The following is a 21,411-nucleotide window of genomic DNA, read 5'->3' as shown; positions in this document are numbered from 1 at the left end:
TATATTGCTTTGATAAACAGCATGACCAAAAGCAACTTGGTTGGGAAGGAAAAGCTTTATTTAGCTTACCTATTATGATAAGCCAAGGCAAAAACCTGAAGACAGAAACTAAAGCAGGTACCATGGAGGAATGCTGCTTACTGGCTTGTTTTCCGTAGCTTAATCAGCCTGCCCAGGAATAATAGCACAGCCCACAGTGGACTGGGTCCTCCCTACATCAGTCATTAATCAAGAAAATACTCCATAGACCTACAGACCAATCTAATGGAGGCATTTTCTCAATTGCAATTTCTTCTTCCCAGATGACTCTGGCTTGTCAAGTTGACAAAAAATTCTAAACAGGACAGTAGTCATCCAACATATTTATTCAAGGAGAACTATATTAAAAAGCACTTCCCAGCCGGGCGGTGGTGGCGCACGCCTTTAATCCCAGCACTCGGGAGGCAGAGCCAGGCGGATCTCTGTGAGTTCGAGGCCAGCCTGGACTACCAAGTGAGTTCCAGGACAGGCTCAAAGCTACACAGAGAAACCCTGTCTCGAAAAACCAAAAAAAAAAAAAAAAAAAAAAAAAAAAAAAAAAAAAGCACTTCCCTAAAGAGGAATTTGAGTATGAATTATACTTTTGACTTGTAAAGAGTCAGTGCAGAGTTCATGAAGGGTTGTGTAAAAACAGAATTGGAAGGTAAGTTGTTGGCATATTAGATGAAAGGCTTTATATGCTTTTGGATTATAAATTGGTGTGTTTTAAATTGGCATGGTAAATTTTGGGAACTCTGCAAAAGAAGTCATGACATAGAGATGAGAGCCTGTATCAGGATTATTGGGATAATGGGAATCATTATTGAGAGATTTTGCAAGGATGCAATCAATGGGTTTTGGTAACTGATTAGATACGAAGAATGAAGGAGAGGTAAAGAGAAGATATTGAAGTTGGCTAGGGAAAAAGCATAGTGCTTTTTATGGACATAGGGAATAAAAGTATGGATATTGAATAGAATAGTTAATGGATCAGTTTTGGTGAGATACCAAATAGGCAAATAAAATGTTACCATACGGGGCTGGAGAGATGGCTTGGTGGTTAAAAGCATTGACTGCTCTTCCAGAGGACTGGGGTTCAGTCCCAAAACTCACATGGTGATTCACAACTGTAATGTCACCCCATCACCCAATGTTCTGACAACCCAACATTCTCTGACTTTTATGAGCACCAGGCATGCACAAATGTATGTGTAGACAAAACACCCATCCCCATCACATAAATAAAAAAATTTATGTAAAGTAAAATGAGATCATAGCATAGACTGATTGCAAATAATTTTCAATTATGGTATAAGATCTTAGTATACAACAGCTAGAAGGAATCACAGAACCTCTGCCAGCTCCACATCTATGGATTCAGCCAACCTTGCATCAAATACATTCAGGAAAAACAAATCAACCCCCTCCCCCAAACAAAACAAAACAACCTTTGGGCCTGGGAGGGAAGGGTAGCTCCATGATAGAGTTCATATGCATGAAGCCCCTTAGTTCACTTCCCAGCAACAGCAGTAAAACTGTCTGTATTAACTATTTATGGATTTTTTTCCTCTTGTTGTCATTCTCTAAACTATATAGTACCTCGACAGTTAATTTACTAAGCATTTACCTTGTATTAGGTATTAGAAATAATTCAGAGATGATTTACAGTATATAGAAAGATGTGTGTAAGTTACATACAACTGTAGTATATTTTCTATGAGAGCTGAAGCATCTGTGTATGTTGGTAAGTCCAGGAACTAATCCCCTATGAATGCCAAGGGATAGCTGTGTAGGGTATCAGGGCCAGAATGGGCACTAAATGATAAAGGTTAACTTCAGACTTCAATCTTTTCCCTCCCCCCTCCCCCGTTCTCTCCCTCCCCCCCTTCCCCTCCTCTTCTTTCTTCCTTCCTTCCTTTCTTCCTTCTTCCTCTTTTTTTTTTTGAGGCCAAGTGTCCTAGAATCTAGGCTGTCTTCAAGCTTTGTAGCTGAGGTTAGCCTTGAATTTCAGATCTTTGCCTTCTGAGAGCTGAGGTTGTAGAGAACTAGATTACAGAACTCTGCTACCTCACCTGGTTTTTCAGTGTGGGGGAATTAAACTCAGTTCTGTGGATGCTAGACAAGTACCATGCCAACTGAGGAACATCTCCAGCAACTGAGTTATCTACCCAGTTCAGCTTCTATTCTTAGTGACTTTTAGTAATCTGTTGTTCCGAATATATATGAATTAAAAAAAATTAGAACATCAAGGGGAAAAAATGGTAATACGATGTTGCTACCACTACTATTAGTTAACACCTCCCAGTCATTTATATGAATCAAGAATTTGCATTTATAAATGCATTTTAATTCAAATAAGCATTATGTTTAGAAACAACACAGACTACTTACTTTTCCTCTGCTGTCATATCACAAGATGCCAGCCACATTGTGTCTTCTAATCCAGTTCAGTCATTTATAAACATCAGAGATTTATTCCTCCCTGATTTGGAATGGGAAGTCCATTCTGGGTACTGGCATGGGGTCTGAGAGCATGGTCACAAAGAGCCCTGCCTATAAGGCACTAGTCCCATTCTTAAGGGTGTAGCCTTCATATGGTACTCATTTCCAAGAGTCAGCACCTCTTAATATTGTTGCATTGGAGTTTAAGTTTCAGCATGCATTTGGGAGGAGACAGAACATTTAAACCAAAGCTAGTAGTTAAAAGTTACTCCATTTACTTCTAAATTTTCTTTGAGAAATTTTATAGTAAATCTGCAATCTATTGTGGATCAGTTTTGTATATGTTGTGATATATTTCTTGAGATTGTTTTCTAGTTAAATTTTTTCATCCAGTTGATATAGCATCATTTGTTGAGAAATTTTTTTCTCCTTTAAGTTGGTGCTTTTGTCAAAAATTGCCTGTGTAGAAAAACACATATTTACATACAATATACATAAGTGTCTTTGTCAGTGCTTTATTTGCTGTGAAGAGATATCATAACCACAGCAACTATTAGGATAAGAAAACATTAATTGGGGCTTGCTTACAGTTTCAGAGGTTTACCATTATCAGGGTGAGAAGCATGGTGGCACTCAGGCGAACAGTGTGCTGAGTAGGTAACTGAGAGTTCTATGTCTCGATCCACAGGCAGTGGGTAGAGAGCTACTAGGCCTGGGTTGGGCTTCTGAAGCCTCAAAGCCCACGCTCAGTGATGCTCCTCCTCCGCAAGCCCACATTGACGCCATTCTTATTCAGACCACCACAGTAAGCACATCAGTAGATGTTTATATTTGGCTCTTGATCTGTATACCCCCCCCCCCCCTTACATTCCCTTACTTACTATAGCTCTTTAGTAGATCTTTGTTTTATTTTGTTTTTTTCTGAGACGGGTTTTCTCTGTATAGCTCTAGCTATCCTGGAACTCCCTCAATAGACCAGGCTGGCCTTAAACTCAGAGATCCACTTGCCTCTGCCTTCTGAGCGCTGGGATTAAAGGCATGAGCCACCACTGCCCAGCTTTAGTAGGTTTTGAAATCAGGTAGCATACAAATTCCTAAACATTATTCATTTAAAAAATTGTTACCATTATAAATGCTTGTGTTTCCAGATAAACATGAAACTTGCCTACCAATTTCCACAAAAATCGTATGCTGGGGTTTTTATTGAAATTTCTTTATAACTATAGCTCATTTGGGGGGTAATTACAAGTGAATTACAAAGAAATGACTTGGTTCTCACTTATTTTCTGTTTATTTTCTTCACATTGTTTTCTTCATTTCATTTGATTTGAATGGAGTGTACTCCTTTGTCCAGCTTCTTACAGTGGATGCTTAGATCAGTGCTTTAGACCTTTCTCTTCTGTATAAACACTCAAAGCTCTGAATACCTACCTTCCTGCTGCCTTTGCTGCATGCTACATACTATGCACATTTTCATTTGGTTTAATACATTTTCAAATTTCTCTTGGAATTGCTCCTTTGGTTTCTGGTTCTTTAGAAATAAATTATTTTTTTAGATATTTGAAGAATTTGGCAAACATTTCTTAATGTAAACAACTAATTGCAGCTGGCTTTCCAAATTAATTTGTATTTGTGTGATTTTAGTTCCTTTAAATTTATGAAAACTTGTTTTGTGGTTCAGTTTATTATCTATCTCAGTGACTTCATGTGTACTTGGAGAAAAAGTGTTTTCTTGGGCAGGATATTTTATAGATATTAGATAGGTTGGTTGGTAGTATTGATCTAACCTTACTGGTTTTCTGCCTTGCTTATCCTACTATTTACTGAAAGATGAATTTTGAAGTGTCTAAATAATTGTAGATTTTTCTGTTTTTCTTCTTTGTTTTATTTCTACTCATTATATGTTAGTATAAAATGTTATAACACTATACTTTCATTGCATTCACTCCTCCTTCCCTTTTTTCTTTGTGTGTGTGTGTGTGTGTGTGTGTGTGTGTGTGTGTGTGTGTGTGTGTGTGTGTGTGTGTGTGTGTCTTTGGAGACAGTGTCTCATGTTGCCCATGCTGGAGACTTCAGCATGCTTCAGCCTCCAAAGTCCTAGAATTAAAGACATACACCACCATGCCTGACCTCATTACTCTCCCCTTCTTTTTGCCTGGTACTGTTGACAAACATCTATATTTGTTTTAATCACTATCGTTAGTACTTTTTGCTTAAAGTAGACCATAATTTTAAAATTTTTTTTTTTTTTTTTTTTTTTTTTTTTTTTTTTTTTGGTTTTTCGAGACAGGGTTTCTCTGTGTAGCTTTGAGCCTGTCCTGGAACTCACTTGGTAGCCCAGGCTGGCCTCGAACTCACAGAGATCCGCCTGGCTCTGCCTCCCGAGTGCTGGGATTAAAGGCGTGCGCCACCACCGCCCGGCAATTTTTTAGAAATTTAAAGCAAGAAATAAAATGCTATTTTTGTTTTGTTTTCGAGACAGGGTTTCTCTGTGTAGCTTTGCGCCTTTCCTGGAACTCACTCTGTAGACCAGGCTGGCCTCGAACTCACAAAGATCCGCCTGGCTCTACCTCCCGAGTGCTGGGTAAAATACTATTTTTATATTTATTCATAGGTCTATTATTTGTTGAAATTGTCACCTCTTTGCTTAGTTTCACATTTCCATTTGGTATGTTTTTTCATCCTGAAAAGCTTTTGTTTTAATACTCTTTGTGGGTATTGATCTGTTGCCATAAAAGTCCTTAGTTCTTATACTTCTGAAAATGTTATTTATTTTCCCTTTGATTTTGAAAGGTATTTTTGTTGGATATAAAATTAAATTGGTTGAAGTTTTCTTCTTTTTTCTGCACTTTGAAAATGATGCCTCTCACTTGCCTTTTTCCTGATAGGAATTCAGCCATGGTTCTTACCTTTATTATTTCTTACAGAATATGTTTTTATTTTCTTTGTTTCCTTTTAAGGTTTTCTTCTATTAAAATGACTCCATAGGTTTTCTTCTGTGGTTAAACATTTGCAGTTTATTGAATATTTTAATCTTTGGATTATCAGTTTTGGGAAATACTTGATCTTTTCAGGAAAATTGAAAATCTGAATTGTGATATTTGAGTAACAAACACAAGTTTATTTTCTGTTTGACCTTTATGTATTAGGATACTACTAAAGAAAGTGGGATAGCATGAAGACTTGACACATAATAGCCCTTAAAATTGTATATTCATGAGACATCGTCCACATTGATTTATATTTATTTGGGTGAATGTCATTGTAAGTACTATGCTGGGTGTTTTGTGTGTGTGTGTGTGTGTGTGTGTGTGTGTGTGTACTCATACTTTCCTCCTCTCCTCTATCTAGAGTGTCTTAAAGCATTCTACCTTGTGAGAAATTGGATGTTCTTGCAGATAGTCATTGTGGGAGAAAACGTTTCATTTAGTCCCAGATGAGGACCGAAAACTTGAAATCAGAGGAGCATCTGAAATCAAGTAATATTAGGTAGGATAAAAATTACAAGGGATTTCTGCATTGTTATTAATTTCCAAAGTGTATATTATATTTTTCATATTCAGTGGACATTGTGAAAAGAATTTGAGACTTCCTGAAGGATATGGAAAGGATATACTAAAGATTCTATTTTTGCTTATGTGGCTTTGTGAGAAATTAAGCTAGGTTTACTTTGACATTAACATTGATACCTTGTGGTCCAAGGAAACTTTTAAAAATGTACTGGAATACATTTCAGGAATTTTTATGTTTAGATATAAAGTGAGTAATTATAAGCCTAGAGACATGTGATTCATCTTTTTCATATGAATTGTTTCCTTAATTTTTATCTTATGTATATGGGTGTTTTGCCTGCATGTGTATACGTGTGCCACAAGCATGCAGTATGCAGAGTACAGAAGAAAGTGTTGGATACCCTGGGACTGGGATTAGAAATGTGTGAGCCACCAAAAGTCAGTGCTGGGAAATGAACCTGGGTCCTCTGGGAGAATAGCCAGTGCTCTTAATTGCTGAGCTGTCTTTCAGCCTCCTGAAATTTGTCTCGTCAATTATTTTTTAGAGTCAAAGAAAATTTCTTTTACAATATTTAGTGATTTTATTTGAACGCAGAAAACATCAGTTCTGGATTCTATATGTCAGCATGGATGCAATTAAAGTCACAAAGACCTTGAGAGTTTTGTGATAATGTAGTCCAGAAGACCAGTTGGTAACTCTTGCTGTAGCATCTTAATAATGACATAGCACGTCTGATTACTATCAGAGATGTGGTTTTACACTTAGAGGTGATGGTTGCCTCTATAAGTGGATACCATGATTGATGGTGACATTTGTAGCTACTTCATTTCAGAAAACCTGCTTCATTTTTATAATGCTCATGAGCTCTGGTTCTGGAATTACATTGCAAGATGGAATCAGAGCTCTGCTGCTTTCTAATCCTGTGACAGTGAGAAAATGATCTCATCCCTCTGCCCGTTTCCTCATCAACAAAATGTGCACATTACCACTTACCTGACAGAAATTTCAAGTTGTTTGCTTGTTTTCAGTGCTGAGGTCAAGTGTGGACTATTGGACATGGCTCAGCAGGCATTCTACCATTGAGTTACATCCCTACCTACCCCTGTTTTGTTTTAAAGTAGAATCTTGTTATGTAGCTAGGGCTAGCCATGAACTTAACTGTGTTAGCCAGTTGCCTCTTTCTCGGGACTCCTGGTGTGTTACAGGCATGTACCTCCGTGCCAGGTGGAGTGTAAAGATTCTGTAGTAGGTGAAATCATGACAAGAAGACCTAGCAAATAACACATTATCAAATGATATTATTAGGCTTTTAATTTTTAACTGTTGTTCATGGCGTTTCAGTCATTTATTATTTGCTTCATATGTTATCAAGTCTCAAGTTTTTAAATATTACCTTGAAATAATTAGATATAATCGTAACTGTTGTTTAGAGAGAAGTGATGAAACATCCTGACTCAGTTCTTTTGTGTTCTCTGTGTCTACCACTGATGTTCTTTTCTATTCATATTAAAAATATATTGGTTTTATTTTCTGTTCATGTGAGAACATAATTTTATGGCATCTAAAGAGCTTAAGCATTATGTGGAGGTGAAGAACTAGGGTTTTTGACTGCCACTTTGATCCATTGTGTCTTTAATCCATTGTGTTCTTTCCGAAGCGATCCCAGGAAGCAGTAGGGAGGGACACTTGATTATAGTTAGGATTCCGGTTAGCAGGTAGTTTGGTGGTCACTGATTGTTGTGCTTTGAGATGTCACTTAGCGTGCTGTGTCTCATCTACTCTTCAGAACTGTCATCTCTAAGTGCCTGCATGGACACTTCAGTGTTCTCAAGTACCCACTGTCCAAGCTCACTACCTGAAATGACGATAGTCTGCATTGTCTCCCTTTCCTAGTTTAACTTGGGAGAGTTCTTGGAAAGGAGTTGTACTTAGCAGTATTATCACGATCTCATTTCCAGTCTTGACCTTGAATCTATGCTTCATACATCTGGTGTCATTTTCCCATGTGTGTTGTGCCCTGTATGCATGCAGTGCCCACATATGCAAAGTAACCTAATAGTGCTGCTATACTCTTACTTTGAATTCAGCATTGATTTCCTATTACAGGACTGAATTTGAACTCTTGTTATTTTTCGAGACAGGGTTTCTCGTGTATTTTTGGTGCCTGTCCTGGATCTCGCGCTGTAGACCAGGATGGCCTCAAACTCACAGAGATCCGCCTGCCTCTGCCTCCCGAGAGCTGGGATTAAAGGTGTGCGCCACCACTGCCCGGCGAATTTGAACTCTTAAACACAGCATGCAAGTCTTCTCATAATCTGCTACCTTCCTTGGTTCTCTAACTTCATCTGTAGCTTTTGACCTTGTACTTATCTTTGTCTGTTTTACTGTTTTTGTCTTTTGCTATCCTTGAAATTCGTAGATCAGAATGGACTTTCAGAAACTATATCCACATACTCAGAGTATAGGTCATGGAGTGAATGAATGTATGGTATAGAGCAGTGGTTTTCAACCTTACGAATGATGCAAGCCTTTAATCCAGTTCCTCATGTTATGGTCACCCCCAACCATAAAATTGTTTCATTGCTACTTCATAACTGTACTTTTGCTATTGTTATGAATCGTAATGTAAGTCTCTGATATGCAGAATATCTGATATGTGACCCTGTAAAAGGATCATTCAATCCCAAAAGGGGTCACAACCCACAGGTTGAGAGATGCTGATGCAGAGCATTGGCATGCACAAAGATTTTATACACTGAGAGAAAGCAAATTCACATTTTTGTTAACCTGAACTGAAGAAAACTCTTAGTAACAGCATCTTCCCTAGAGTTTCTTCTGAATGACAGTCAGCAGTACAACAATAGTTTATTTTTCCCCAGTTAATTTGTTATTAGAAAACTTGCTGTCTGGAGAGCTATATATTTATGTGTTTCTGTGTGTTCATAAGTACATACTCAACTTACAGTATTTGACTTACTATTTGGCATAATTTGTTATGATTTGGTTCTTATGTTTATGAGTATAGGTAAATACAGTAATTATCCCAAATTGTTCCTTAGAATGATATGTTGAACTAGTGAACAAAGTTAAGTTAACCCACCTTGGCTCTTGCTTGGTAGGGGAAGAATAAAAAGAAACCCAACTACCCTAGCCACTTCTCCCAAAATAAGAGAGTGCCTTAGCATTGGTGTGTTTTGTTTGGATAGCTGTGAGTTTTGAATGGTTTCCGATTATTTATTTATTTATTTGTTTGTTTATTTATTTATTTATTTATAAAGCAGAGAAAGTGGGTCTGAGGTTCAAGTAGAAAAACCTTTATTTTACATGTCCCCAGTGCTATGGGCCATTACTAGCATTTAGTTTTAGTTTTAATTTCTTAGACTCAGAAGAGCTTAGCTGTAATGATTAGGAACTAAACTCTGAAGCCAAACTGCTAAGTTCAGGTACCACTTCTAATTCTGTGACCATGGGCTTGTTACTTAACCTCTATCATCTATATGTCTATATGCTTATGTTTGCTTCAAGTCTAAAATGGAGACAGTAATAGCACATAGTTTACATTGAACGATTACTTACACAAGGCCCTTGGAACAGTGTCTAGCAGTGGTGTTATATTGCTGGCTCTTGTAGTAGCTAGTGCTTGGATTAAATGCGTTAAATAGAGTTATAGATCTTCATTATGTTATCTCCATGTGAATTGTTCAGATTATAGCTTCCAATGTATTTATTATCATTGATCCAGCCTTTTTTTCAGCCCTTTAATGTCACTTTTTTTTCTTTTTTTGCTGTTTAACAGAGTTTATTTCTCTCTCTCTCCTCTTCCCCCACCCCCTGTTTTTCAAAAGAGGGTTTTTCTATGTAGTTTTGGTGCCTGTCCTGGATATCGCTCTGTACACCAGGCTGGCCTGAACTCACAGAGGTCCGCCTAGCTGCCTCCCAAAAGAGTACTGGGATTAAAGGTGGGCACCACCACCACCCAGCTAGTTTATTTCTCTTAATGAATAACTAAGTGCTACTGGGTGTGGTAGCACACCTGTAGTCTCAGCACTTGGGGGAGACTAAGGCAGGATGGCTATGGAAGTTCAAGGCTGACTGGTACTATATAGCAAAATAAAACAAACAAAAAGCCCAAAGACAATATATATAATATTTTTAAAGTTTTTTTGGTTTTTTTTTCAAGACAGGGTTTCTCTGTGTAGCTTTGCGCCTTTCCTGGATCTCACTCTGTAGTCTGGGCTAGCCTCAAACTCACAGAGATCCACCTGCCTCTGCCTCCCGAGTACTGGGATTAAAGGCGTGTGCCACCACCGCCCAGTGGGAAAGTTTTATATTTTATGAGTATCTAACTGTACTGTTTTATTATAAAGAGTACAGTGATTTAATTTTTAGATTCTTGGTATTTTCATTCCTTTCACGAATTCCTTCAGTTTAAAGTAAGAGCAAACATACCTCACCATTGCTCACATAATTCTTCTGAGGAGACATTAAGACTTGTCACATCCAGACAGGTGGCACTGTAGAGGCAGGTGTGTCCTGTAAGTGCAAAGACAGCCTATTCCACAAAAAATTCCAACCCAGCCAAAGATATATATATTAGTGAGGCCCTGGGTTTTTGTTGTTGTTATTGTTTGTTTTTTAAAGATGCTTGTATCTATATGAGCATTGACTATAAACTAATATTAATTTGTTGAAGTTCTTTATCAAGAATTGTTGGAATATAGTTTCTTTTTTTGTTTGTTTTGTTTTTGTTTTCCTTTAGAAGGAAAACTTAAAATTTCATAGACAGGAGAGTATTCCATTTTGGGAAAAAGACAGGGCAGCTGTGACTGGTAGGGGAGGGTGTGTGTTGTTTTCTCAAGTTGTATGATCTTGGATTTTTAAGGTCATATGCTAGCAGCCTTGTAAAGATTTATTTTTTTTTTTTTAGATTTATTCATTTATTATGTATACAGCATGTATGACTGCAGGCCAGAAGAGGGCACCAGATCTCATTACAGATGGTTGTGAGCCACCATGTGCTTGCTGGGAATTGAACTCAGGACCTCTGGAAGAGCAGTCAGTGCTCTTAACCTCTGAGCCATCTTTCCAGCCCCCAGATTTTTTTAAATGTTAAAAGTTAAAACCTAAAGTGATCAGAGAATTTGGACTAATGGATGATGAAATTTGGTATATAACATTCAGTACTAAACATAGCTATCTTGTGAGCGTTGTTCATTTGTATTGATAGTTCTTTTGTGTTAATCCCCATTGTGATTCTCTTCAAAAAGCTTCACACACACACACACACACACACACACACACACACACACACACGCGCGCGCGCCAGCAGTGGATATCTTTAAAGACTATAGGAATAAAAGAATTCATTTTCTATTTTCCTGAAGTTCAATTTTACAACAGTAGGGGCTGGAGTGGTAAGAACACTGGCTTCTCTTCAGAGGATACTTGTTCCATTCCCACCTACATGATAGCTCATGACCCTCTGTAACGGAGTTCTCAAAATACCCTCTTTTGGTCTCTGCTGGTGCCAGGCACACAAGTGGTGCACAGATGTACACACAGACTGACTTGGTTAAGGTTTCTGTTACTGTGATAAACACTATGACCAAAAGCAGCTTGGGGAGGAAAGGGTTTATTTCACTTAGACTTGAGTAATAGTCCATCATGAAGGGAAGTCAGGGCATTGTCTTGCTTGCTTAATCAGCTTACTTTCTTATCCAACTCAGGACCACTTGCCCAGTGGTAGCACCTCTCCCAGAGAGCTGGGCCCTCCCACATAATTAATCAGTCAAGAAAATGCTTTGTAGGCTTGTCTACAGGCCAATCTGGTGAGGTCATTTTCTCAGTTACAGTTCCTTCTCAAATGACTAATAACTTGTGTCAAGTTGACAAAATCCAGGACCCAAGTAAAACACCCGCACACATGAAATAAAAACAATTTTTAAAAATTTATAGTTACTATAAAATACTTAATCAATTATGTAAAATAGTGTTCTGTAAAATGTTTAGTACCTTAATATTCTAGTTTTTGTTCCAGTTTAGTTCTTTTGAAATGGAAATGTCATGCTGTAATCATCTTCAGTTTTCTTACGTTAGTTGCCATGTAATCACACCTACAGAGAGTACAGTGCGATGTTTGATTGCATGGATTCATTTGCTCTTGATCCAGCCTCAGGGTGTTTGGCATGGTCTTCACCCAATGTATTTATCACTTCTTTGTGGAGATAACATTCAAAATCTACTTCTGGCTGTTAGGATTAGATAGTCAACATGTATTGTTAACTATAATCATTCTTCTGTGTAAGAGAATACCAGAACCTTGTGGGAGAGCATGTTTTAGAGCTCCTGCTAAGCAATATGCTAGTGAAAAGGGATTCTAATGGTATATATTTTAAAAGCTGTGATACTACTTATTATAAAGTGACTTTGGTAGCCAAAGGATTTCCTTACCCCAGATGTGTTTCCCAAGGAAGGGTAGTGCTCTGCATGAGTGGTTGTTAGCCAGTAAAAGGGGGTGGTGGTCTTAGCCCAGGGACTCTCCTTTTCAAAAGTCCAGTGACAGACCACTAGATTAAGGAGAGAGGAGTAGTGGAAAGTTCAGAGACTCCAGAATTTGTCACTAAAGACTTTGTAGTGAAAAATCATTAAATCACTAAGTTCCGATAGATAATTGGTAAGAACAAGCATACATTCAAAAATCTCTTTTGTGGTAGTTCATCTGAGGAGTGGGTATAACATGGGAGGGTGGCTGAAAGGTAGTGCAGTGGAGTTCAGTAGGTATATAGAGGACAGCGTTTCTCTGGACTTGGTAGGTATTTAGGGGATGCATTTCTCTGGACTTGGTAGGTATTTAGAGGACAGCATTTCTCTGGACTTGATAGGTATTTAGAGGACAGCATTTCTCTGGACTTGGTAGGTATTTAGAGGACACATTTCTCTGGATTTGGTAGATATCTAGAGGACAGCATTTCTCTGGACTTGGTAGGTATTTAGAGGACAGCATTTCTCTGGACTTGGTAGGTATTTAGAGGACACATTTCTCTGGATTTGGTAGATATCTAGAGGACAGCATTTCTCTGGACTTGGTAGGTATTTAGAGGACACATTTCTCTGGATTTGGTAGATATCTAGAGGACAGCGTTTCTCTGGACTTGGTAGGTATTTAGAGGACAGTGTTTCTCTGAAGTTGGTAGGTATTTAGAAGACAGCATTTCTCTGGACTTGGTAGGTATTGAGGCTTTAGAAGAAAGTGGGCATGAAGGACCTTCGGGAGGTTACCTTCCACAGTGTGAAAGCCTTGATAAACTACCAAGATGAAAGCACTCAAAGAGAATGAAGTCTGTACTTAGGATGGAACTGTGAGGTCAGTTCAGGACCTCTCCAATACAGACAGTTCTTGCATTTCAGAGGCAGGAGTACTAGGTTTTAAAAAATGTGTGGGAAACATGAGCATGTTTGAAAAACCCAATAGCAAGGGAACTTTCAAGATTGTCGAGAGGAAAGAAAAATCAAGTCCTGATGAAATGCTCGAAGAGCATCCCATTGCAATGAACTTTGATCTCATAAGGAGAGGGCTCTGTAAGTGCAGTAAATGCCCAGTCGTGGGAATTGTTTTCCCTGGAGAAAGGGATAGGAACAAGCAGCTGGGGAAGAGTGGAATTTGAAATTGAAAACAAATAGTCTTCAAGGCTTTGGGAGAAAACCTTATACTATCTTTACAGTCAGATTTGAAAAAGAAACCAGTTTAATCTGTGAAGTAATTTGTAAGTTGTGACGCCAATTTGTCAAGACCCAGTGCTGTACCGAATGTTAAGGGAGGACATAAATTTCCCAGCCATACAGCTTTAGTGTAATGCATTGTTTCACTTGATAATTCAGTGTAATTCTCTTAACTTGACTTATTTTTTTTAAACTAATTTTTTTTTTTCTTATCTAGGCAGGCAGAAGTCCTGAAGGCTGAAATGACAGGTATTGGCTTTCTTAATTCTTTTTTAGTACTTATTTTATTATATTAAGTTAATGGAAGAAAATTCCCTTTCTCACATTAGATGTGCTGTTGCCAAGAGCAATAATAACTTTGCTTTAGATGTTTATTGGTCTTATACTTTAGGTTCTTCCTTAAATACTTCTCAGGAGTTTAATGTAATATATGCCACATTTGAATTGCTATTAATGCATATGATTATTTAATTTTATGAATCTTTTATTAATAATATATAAATTAATTCATACTCCATTGTAACTATATAAAGCTATGTTTGATTAATATTTTCCTAGGAAAATGCTCTTTTCAATTTATAGTGCCTCAAACCTGAGTAGTAGGTAGCCTTCAGGGAAAACGTTTACAGAGAAACTGCCCTAAAAGTGTGAAATTCAATGAACTGCTTTTTCTCATACATCTTTTCTGCTCTGAGTAATAGCTAAAGCCCTTTGGGAAGAATTTTGGACTTAGCCACTGAAATAAACAGATAATTCAAAGCTAGTGGTCAGCATGTCCTTCATAATAGTATGTGTTATTCTAACCTGTCAGAGAGATACATGATAATAAATAGTATTCTAGTTTGGGAGGAGTTTAGTTGTGTGATTAGCCAGTGAAGAATTCAGCTAATGTTAACTGATAACCAGCATTCTGGCTAATATTTATAATTGAAGAGGGGAAGAGGGAATATATCATCTTTGACAGTTACAGGGTAATGTTTCTGAGGAACCTGATTATTGTATCATAAGGAACCAGACAAAAAGAGCAGGGCTTACAGTATATTCACTGCTGTTCTTCCTATTAACACATGTGTGATAATAGTGTCAGAATTATATTCTTGAATTGGCATTAGAGTGCTATCTGTATCGTGTGTATGGAACAATATGAAGCTGCATATATATATGTATGTATGTATACACCATATACTTTCCCCCAAAGCATTTACGTGTACTCATTTGAATGACTTGTGCAGTTCCCTAAAGCCCAGTGCAGTGGCACACACTGTAGTCCCAGCACATTAGAAGTGAAGGTAGGAGGAGTACAAGCTCATAGAGTTCCAGGCTAGCCTCAGCTACACAGTGAGATCCTGTCTCCAAACAAATGAACAACAACCAAAAAAAAAACCACTTTATAAGACTCAATTCTTACTAGCCAACAAACCTCTGTATTAACTCAAATATGCAGGGCATTCTCTTTGCTGAATAGGATTGTGGTGGCTTATAGGTACTAATGGCCAGCCTAAAGAGGTGTGGAAATTGTGGCAATATGTAGCAGCAAACTCAAACTCCTAGATGAAATTGAATTGCTTAATTGGATATTGGAGATTTGTAATTGAAAAGTTCACTAAGTAGTTCTACTGAGACAGCTTACTGTCAGCATTTGAACTGTTCAAACCCTACAGGACTTTGGCAGACAACGTGGCCCCAGTTCTTAAATATAATCAGAGCCTGACTTCCTAATTTTATTCCATATACAGTTACTCCTCTGGTCTTTTGAGCAGTTTAATACCAGGCTTCTGCCTTTCTTCACCTTAATTTTGGCTATAGTATAGACTGATCACCGAAGTGCCTTGGATGGCCATGTCCCATTCATGAAAATGATTCTCACTGTTACATTTGGGTAGCGTAATAGAGTAGGGATAATCCAGGCATCTGCTGGATGGTGAGCTGATAGGAAAATTTTGCAGGGATCCTTTTAGGAATGATTCAAAATAAAATGAGAACCTTGATTTGAATGGAGATACAGTTACAGGGGTAAACAATTTGATAGAAATCTATTATTTCAAATGGAGTGACTTACGAGATATATTACCTGCTGTGACATGAACAGGCAGAAATCTAAACCAGAAGCAAAGCGTCAGTCATTTTTTAGTGGCCATTTTAATTTTATAATGTTATTTTAAAGCTGAAAGACAGAGGTGGAGAAAATGGGTCAGCACACGGGAGTTCTTGTTGCATGAGCATGGGGACTGGAGATGAGATTCCAGCAACCATGTAAAATCATTCTGGGCATACCTGTAACCCCAGTGTTAAGGAATGGGGAAGGTAGAGACAGGAAGATCACTGGGACTTCCTGACACCCTCACTGAAAAACCTGTAGCTGCAGGCTCAGTGAGAGACCTTGCCTCAAAGGAACAGGTGAAGGAAGACAAGACACTTAAAAGGATGCCTGATGCTCTCTTTTGCTCTGCTTGCCAGTGCATACACCCCCACACACTCATATGCGTTTCATACACATACACAAGAATACATGGTTTTAAAAAATAGCTAAAAGACAAAAAACATTTTAAATCAAAGTTAGTCATTAGCTGGAAGGTAGAAGGTGAAAGTCATTTGAAATATAGTAGCATAAAACTTGTACAGCAGTGGATGGAGAGAGAAGGAAACATTGGTGTGACTTGTGGGTTAAGTGATTTAACTATGTGCTGGTGTTTTGTTTTGTTTATACAGATTCTAAGCTGGGTCCAGCTGAGGTCTGGACATCCAGGCAAGCTCTGCAGGACTTGTACCAGAAAATGCTAGTTACTGATCTGGAATATGCTTTAGACAAGAAAGTAGAACAGGATCTGTAAGTATTACCATTTGAGATGTTCCTGCGCAATCAGGAATCTCTTCAAGGTTTTCAAACATTATGGTTAGTTTGTAATTTTTTAATATACCCTAGTGTAAGTTTTTTCAAAGAAATTCTAATACTTGTGATTTTTTTCTTTTAAACAAGCATTTAACCATTAGTGTTTTTTCAGGTGCAGTCTTGGAAGGTAAGAGGAGGATATTTAGATCTGAATTTTTACCAAAGGTAGCTCTTAGAGCGGACTGGAGTAAACAAACTTAAACATATGTATAATACTTCAAATTCTAAATATCTATATTAAGTCTTATATTTAAACCATGATTGTAAAGGTAAACTTTTCTTTGATCAGTGGGATTTTGCATTTGGGCTCAATATCATCCTGTTTCTTCAACAGGAAAGTATATTTGATTGTAAGAACAGTTTGCTTAATCAAACCTGTGACTGTATCTTCCTTCCTGCTCACCAGAAAACTAAAGAAAGATTTTGTGTGTTTAGGCTATTCCACTTGTTCTTTCTGTGAAGGATGAAATGGCAGATAACCAGATTCCCTGATGAGTAAATTAAAGGCTTTTGTAGAAAATCTTGTCTTATAAATTGAAACAGGGATAGTTAGCTTGATGGAAACTTAAGCAGCAGTTAAGAACACTCTGTCTTTAATCCCAACACTTGGGAAGCAGAGGCAGGCACATCTCTGTGATTTTGAGTTCATCCTGGTCTACAGAGTGAGTTCCAGGACAGCCAGGGCTACATAGTGAAACCCTGTCTCAAAAAATTAAAAAAAAAAATTTTTTTTTAAAAAGAATATTCTTTCTAGTAAAGCCTCTAATAGTCCAAGTTGTGACAAAGTTGGTTTTCCTTTTTCCTGTGCTTTTTGTGCCCTGTGTTTTTAGAAAATATAGTAGTTTAACTAAATAACAAATTAGAACTCATATCTGTAATACTTGAGTCCATGATGAGAAAGCATCACCAATATTAAGGGATTATTGATGTCCTGAACTATTTTTTAAAACCCAAAAGTTCTAGAGCCTCAAAATTAAAATTAGATGTTGACATTTGGTACTATATTTCACTAATATTGAATTTAAGCTGATAATATGCGATTAATGTCATTTTGGTATATTATATTTCTGCATTGTGTTTAAATAACAAAAATTGAAATGTGGCTTCTATTTCATGCTGTAAAGAAAATATTAAACTTAACCTATAAGATAAATAAAATTATTAAACAAGAATAGAAATGAATGCTACGGATAATTAGTGGGGGAAAGTAAAGGATAGAACTTAATATGTACAAAGCCCTCCTCCCACCCCCTCGCAATGTGTCACCTGAGTAGGGTATAATTATTTTTGGCCCGGTGTGTTAAAATTGTTAATAGCTTATTTTACTTTGATCTTGCCACTGTGGTTCTGGTTTTTATGCTGGGATTCTTAAGTAGTTCTTGCTGTAATAGCTCTAAAGGTTCATAGTGGAAGCCACATTCTGCTTACCTGGAGCATTTGGTAAGTGTCCACTAAAGTCAGTTGTGTTCTATTGCATGGCTAGTCTTGTTCAAAGAAAAGCATGAAGTTATTTAAATAAATAACTTTTAATGCTGGTTTGCTGTTTGGTGTGGTATAATAAACAGTTCTTTCTTGTTCTCAGGGTGACCAGTGTGTGCCCAGTGAGTCACTACTATACCAAATAGAATTACATTTTGTTTTCAGCTGGAATCATGCCTTTAAGAATCAGATCACAACACTACAAGGCCAAGCAAAGAATCGAGCAAACCCAAATCGGAGTGAAGTCCAGGCAAACCTTTCTCTGTTCCTAGAGGCAGCTAGTGGCTTCTATACTCAGGTGAGTTCTGCTTTGTGTATGAATACTCTAGCTTTAGTGGTACTCTGCTCTTTGTACACATCTTTTGTATATATAAATACTATTAACTGCCTTATGAGACATCTGAAAGTTGATTACATATAATCCCCCATCAGATAGATGTCTGAAATTACTCGTAATACCTTTTTAAAAGATACAGACTTAAGTTTGGGAATGTAGTATGAGGTCTTGGGTTCAAACCCCAGTATTGCCAGAGAGGGAGAAAGATTCTTAAGATGGAGGTTTAACTGTATGAATAAAAACAGGTGTAATGAGAGCCAAGCCTCAGGGAGATAGGGAAGTAGTCATGTGATTAAACCAAGTGTAGTCATTATGAAAGTAATAGCTTTGTTGTGCTAGATGAGTTGTTAAAAGTTAGTGTTGGGCTAGGGAGATGGGTCAGCGGTTAAGAGCACTGCTGCTCTTCTAGAGGTCCTGAGTTCAATTCCCAGCAACCACATGGTTGCTCACAACCATTTATAATAGGATATGATGCCCTCTTCTGGTATGCAGGTATACATACAGAACACTCATACATAAAATATAAATGTAAAAAAAAAAAAAACTTTTTAAAAAGTTGCAAAGTGAATTTTCATAGTATTATTTGCACAGTGGCATTTATTATTCAGTTTGAAAAATAAGCTATATTATCTTCACATATTTTCCTTTTCCTTAGTCACATCATGATGTAATTTACAAAGAAATAAATGTTCATGGAATTTTCTTTAAGCATAATTATTTGGGAAAATTGCTGTTTCAGGCTAGAGAGATGGCTCAGTAGTTGAGAGCACTTGTTGCTCTTATATAGAGGACCAGTGTGCTCACTTACATGGCAGCTCTCAACTGTCTGTAGCTCCAGTTCCAGAGGACCTTCTGACTTCCCTGTACTTTTACACATATGCTGTGCTTATGTAAATACTTGCACATTAAATAAATATTTTTTTTTTTTTTTTTTTAAAGATTTTATTTATGTATTATGTATACAGTGTTCTGCCTGCATGTATGCCTTTACACCGGAAGAGGACACCAGATCTCATTATAGATGGTTGTGAGCCACCATGTGGTTGCTGGGAATTGAACTCAGGACCTCTGGAAGATCAGTCAGTGCGCTTAACCTCTGAGCCATCTCTCCAGCCCCCTTAAATAAATATTTTTAATTGCTGTTTTATCTATTGGTAAATTAAATGGATAATAAAAAATTTTTAAATTCATTTTATTTTGTGTGTGTGTGTATGCCACATTGTTCCGTGGCACATGGATGGAAGTCAGGACAATTTGTGGTGGTCAATTTACTCTACCTTAGGGCTCCAGGGATCAAACTCAGTTCATCCGCCTTGGTAGCAATCACTTACCATGGAGCCATCTCATCAACCCTTGTAATGATAAGATTTTAATATAGACTGTGTATAAAGAAACCTTGGGCCAGCTCTCCCTGTGCTGCTTGCCTTCACCTATAGATAACGGCTTTATTTTGGTTTAATCGTTTCTTTGAATGAAGAGCAAGAGAAAAGAATGTCTGTATTGGAAGATACTAACTAATGGTCATCTTGTAGCAGTTATTTTAGGGAATGGCAGCATATAAAGCATACCTTTAGTCCCAGCACGCAGGAGGCAGATGTTTAGGAATGTAAGGCCAGCCTGGTGTACATAACAAGTTCCAGGCCAGCCAGGGCTACACAGTAAGACTCTTTCTCTGGGAAAGAAGACAAGGAGGTAGAGAGGGATTTGTCTTATTTATACTATAAAAATCCACCACGTTCTTTATTGAAAAACCTCAAGTACCATTTTTATTCTCAAAATTTATTTTCATATTTATGCCAACTTTTACTAATATAAATTGATGCTTCTGGAAAGGGAGTTGGTGTTCAACTGAATAAATATTAAATAAGTAAAGCATGTATTGGGCCAGCAAGATGACTCAGAGGGTAAAGATGTCTAATCACCTGACTTGTAGTAGAAAGGAGAGAACTGACTCTCAGAACATGCATGCTCTCTGACTTCCACGAGTGTATAATGCATTCTTGCACACACAAACATACAAATAAATATAATTAAAATTTAAAGCAGGAACAGGAGAGATGGCCCAGTGGGTAAGAGCACTGGATTGCTCTTCCAGAAAACCCTGGGCTCATTCCCAGAATTCATATGGCAGCTCACCACTCTCTGTAACTCCAGTTCCAGGGAATCTGATATTACATAGACATCCGTGCAGGCAGAGCACCCATAAAATGAAAGTAAGGCAACTAGTAATGGCTTGTTCACTTTACAGATCACTGTCAAAAAGCCTGTTGCTTTTTTGCTTTGCGGTTTTTTTTTGTTTCTGTTTTATGAATTTAAGTACTAAGACTTAAATTTTCAAAGTAAGTGCTGTGCCAATGAACTGTTATCATATAATGTTAGATACTGAGGCTATGAAGGGAAGTGGTGAGCTGGGTGTGGTGGTTCATGCCTGTATCAAAACACTCAGGGTCACTGTAGATTCAAGTTCAAGACCAACCTAGTCTACAGAGTTTCAGGATAGCCAGGATTACATAGCAAGATCCTATCCTAATGTTGCCCCTACCCACCCCCCCAAATAGAAAGGTATTCTATATTGTAGTTAGGAATGGAAACTAGATAGGGTGTTATTATGGTAAAGGAAAGAATTGCCATTCTGAAATGGAGTCCGTAGGATTCTCTTTGGTGGATTGGATTAGATTTGTGGAATCAGAGTTAGGAGGAGTCAAAGCTAGTAACTACAATATTAACAAGTTGAATGGTTGTACTGGGAGAAACCAGTGTTTCCATGTTAAGGCAGATGAGGTACTAGGCTATGCCAAGCTTAGAGCCCAGTGGAAAGATCAGGGTGAGAGTAAATTTTATGACCAGTTCACTTGAGTCAGATGGGAACAGACTTAATATAAGAGTACTCACTATTACAAATGGAGAAAGTAAGAGAAATGGCGAAGTTGGAAGACAAGAAAAAAAATTCACTGATGGCAGAGGTCAGTCATATACCCTGGTAAGTCAAATGAGGTTTCTAAAAAATGGAAAA

General features: G+C 37.6%; 1 protein-coding gene across 4 annotated transcripts in view; it reads left to right on the top strand.

Moving 5' to 3' along the window:
• Smg7 (SMG7 nonsense mediated mRNA decay factor) overlaps positions 1-21,411 on the top strand; it is a 67,617-nt gene that overhangs the window by 14,503 nt on the left and 31,703 nt on the right. For 2 of the 4 annotated variants that reach the window (XM_052737192.1, XM_052737190.1), the window contains exons 2-5: positions 5,812-5,949; positions 13,910-13,941; positions 16,402-16,519; positions 18,227-18,359. In XM_052737192.1, coding sequence (XP_052593152.1) covers positions 5,897-5,949; positions 13,910-13,941; positions 16,402-16,519; positions 18,227-18,359 — 336 coding nt within the window. In that variant the 5' untranslated portion in view covers positions 5,812-5,896. The remainder of the gene's footprint in view (positions 1-5,811; positions 5,950-13,909; positions 13,942-16,401; positions 16,520-18,226; positions 18,360-21,411) is intronic. The other 2 variants (XM_052737193.1, XM_052737191.1) reach the window with 2 other exon arrangements.

The sequence above is a fragment of the Peromyscus californicus genome, unplaced genomic scaffold (genome assembly GCF_007827085.1).
Source record: "Peromyscus californicus insignis strain IS unplaced genomic scaffold, ASM782708v3 Scaffold_14__1_contigs__length_90479793_seg_2, whole genome shotgun sequence".
Lineage (NCBI taxonomy): Eukaryota > Metazoa > Chordata > Mammalia > Rodentia > Cricetidae > Peromyscus > Peromyscus californicus.
Note: the sequence above shows the minus strand (reverse complement) of the source record. Positions and strands in the feature narration are given on the sequence as shown.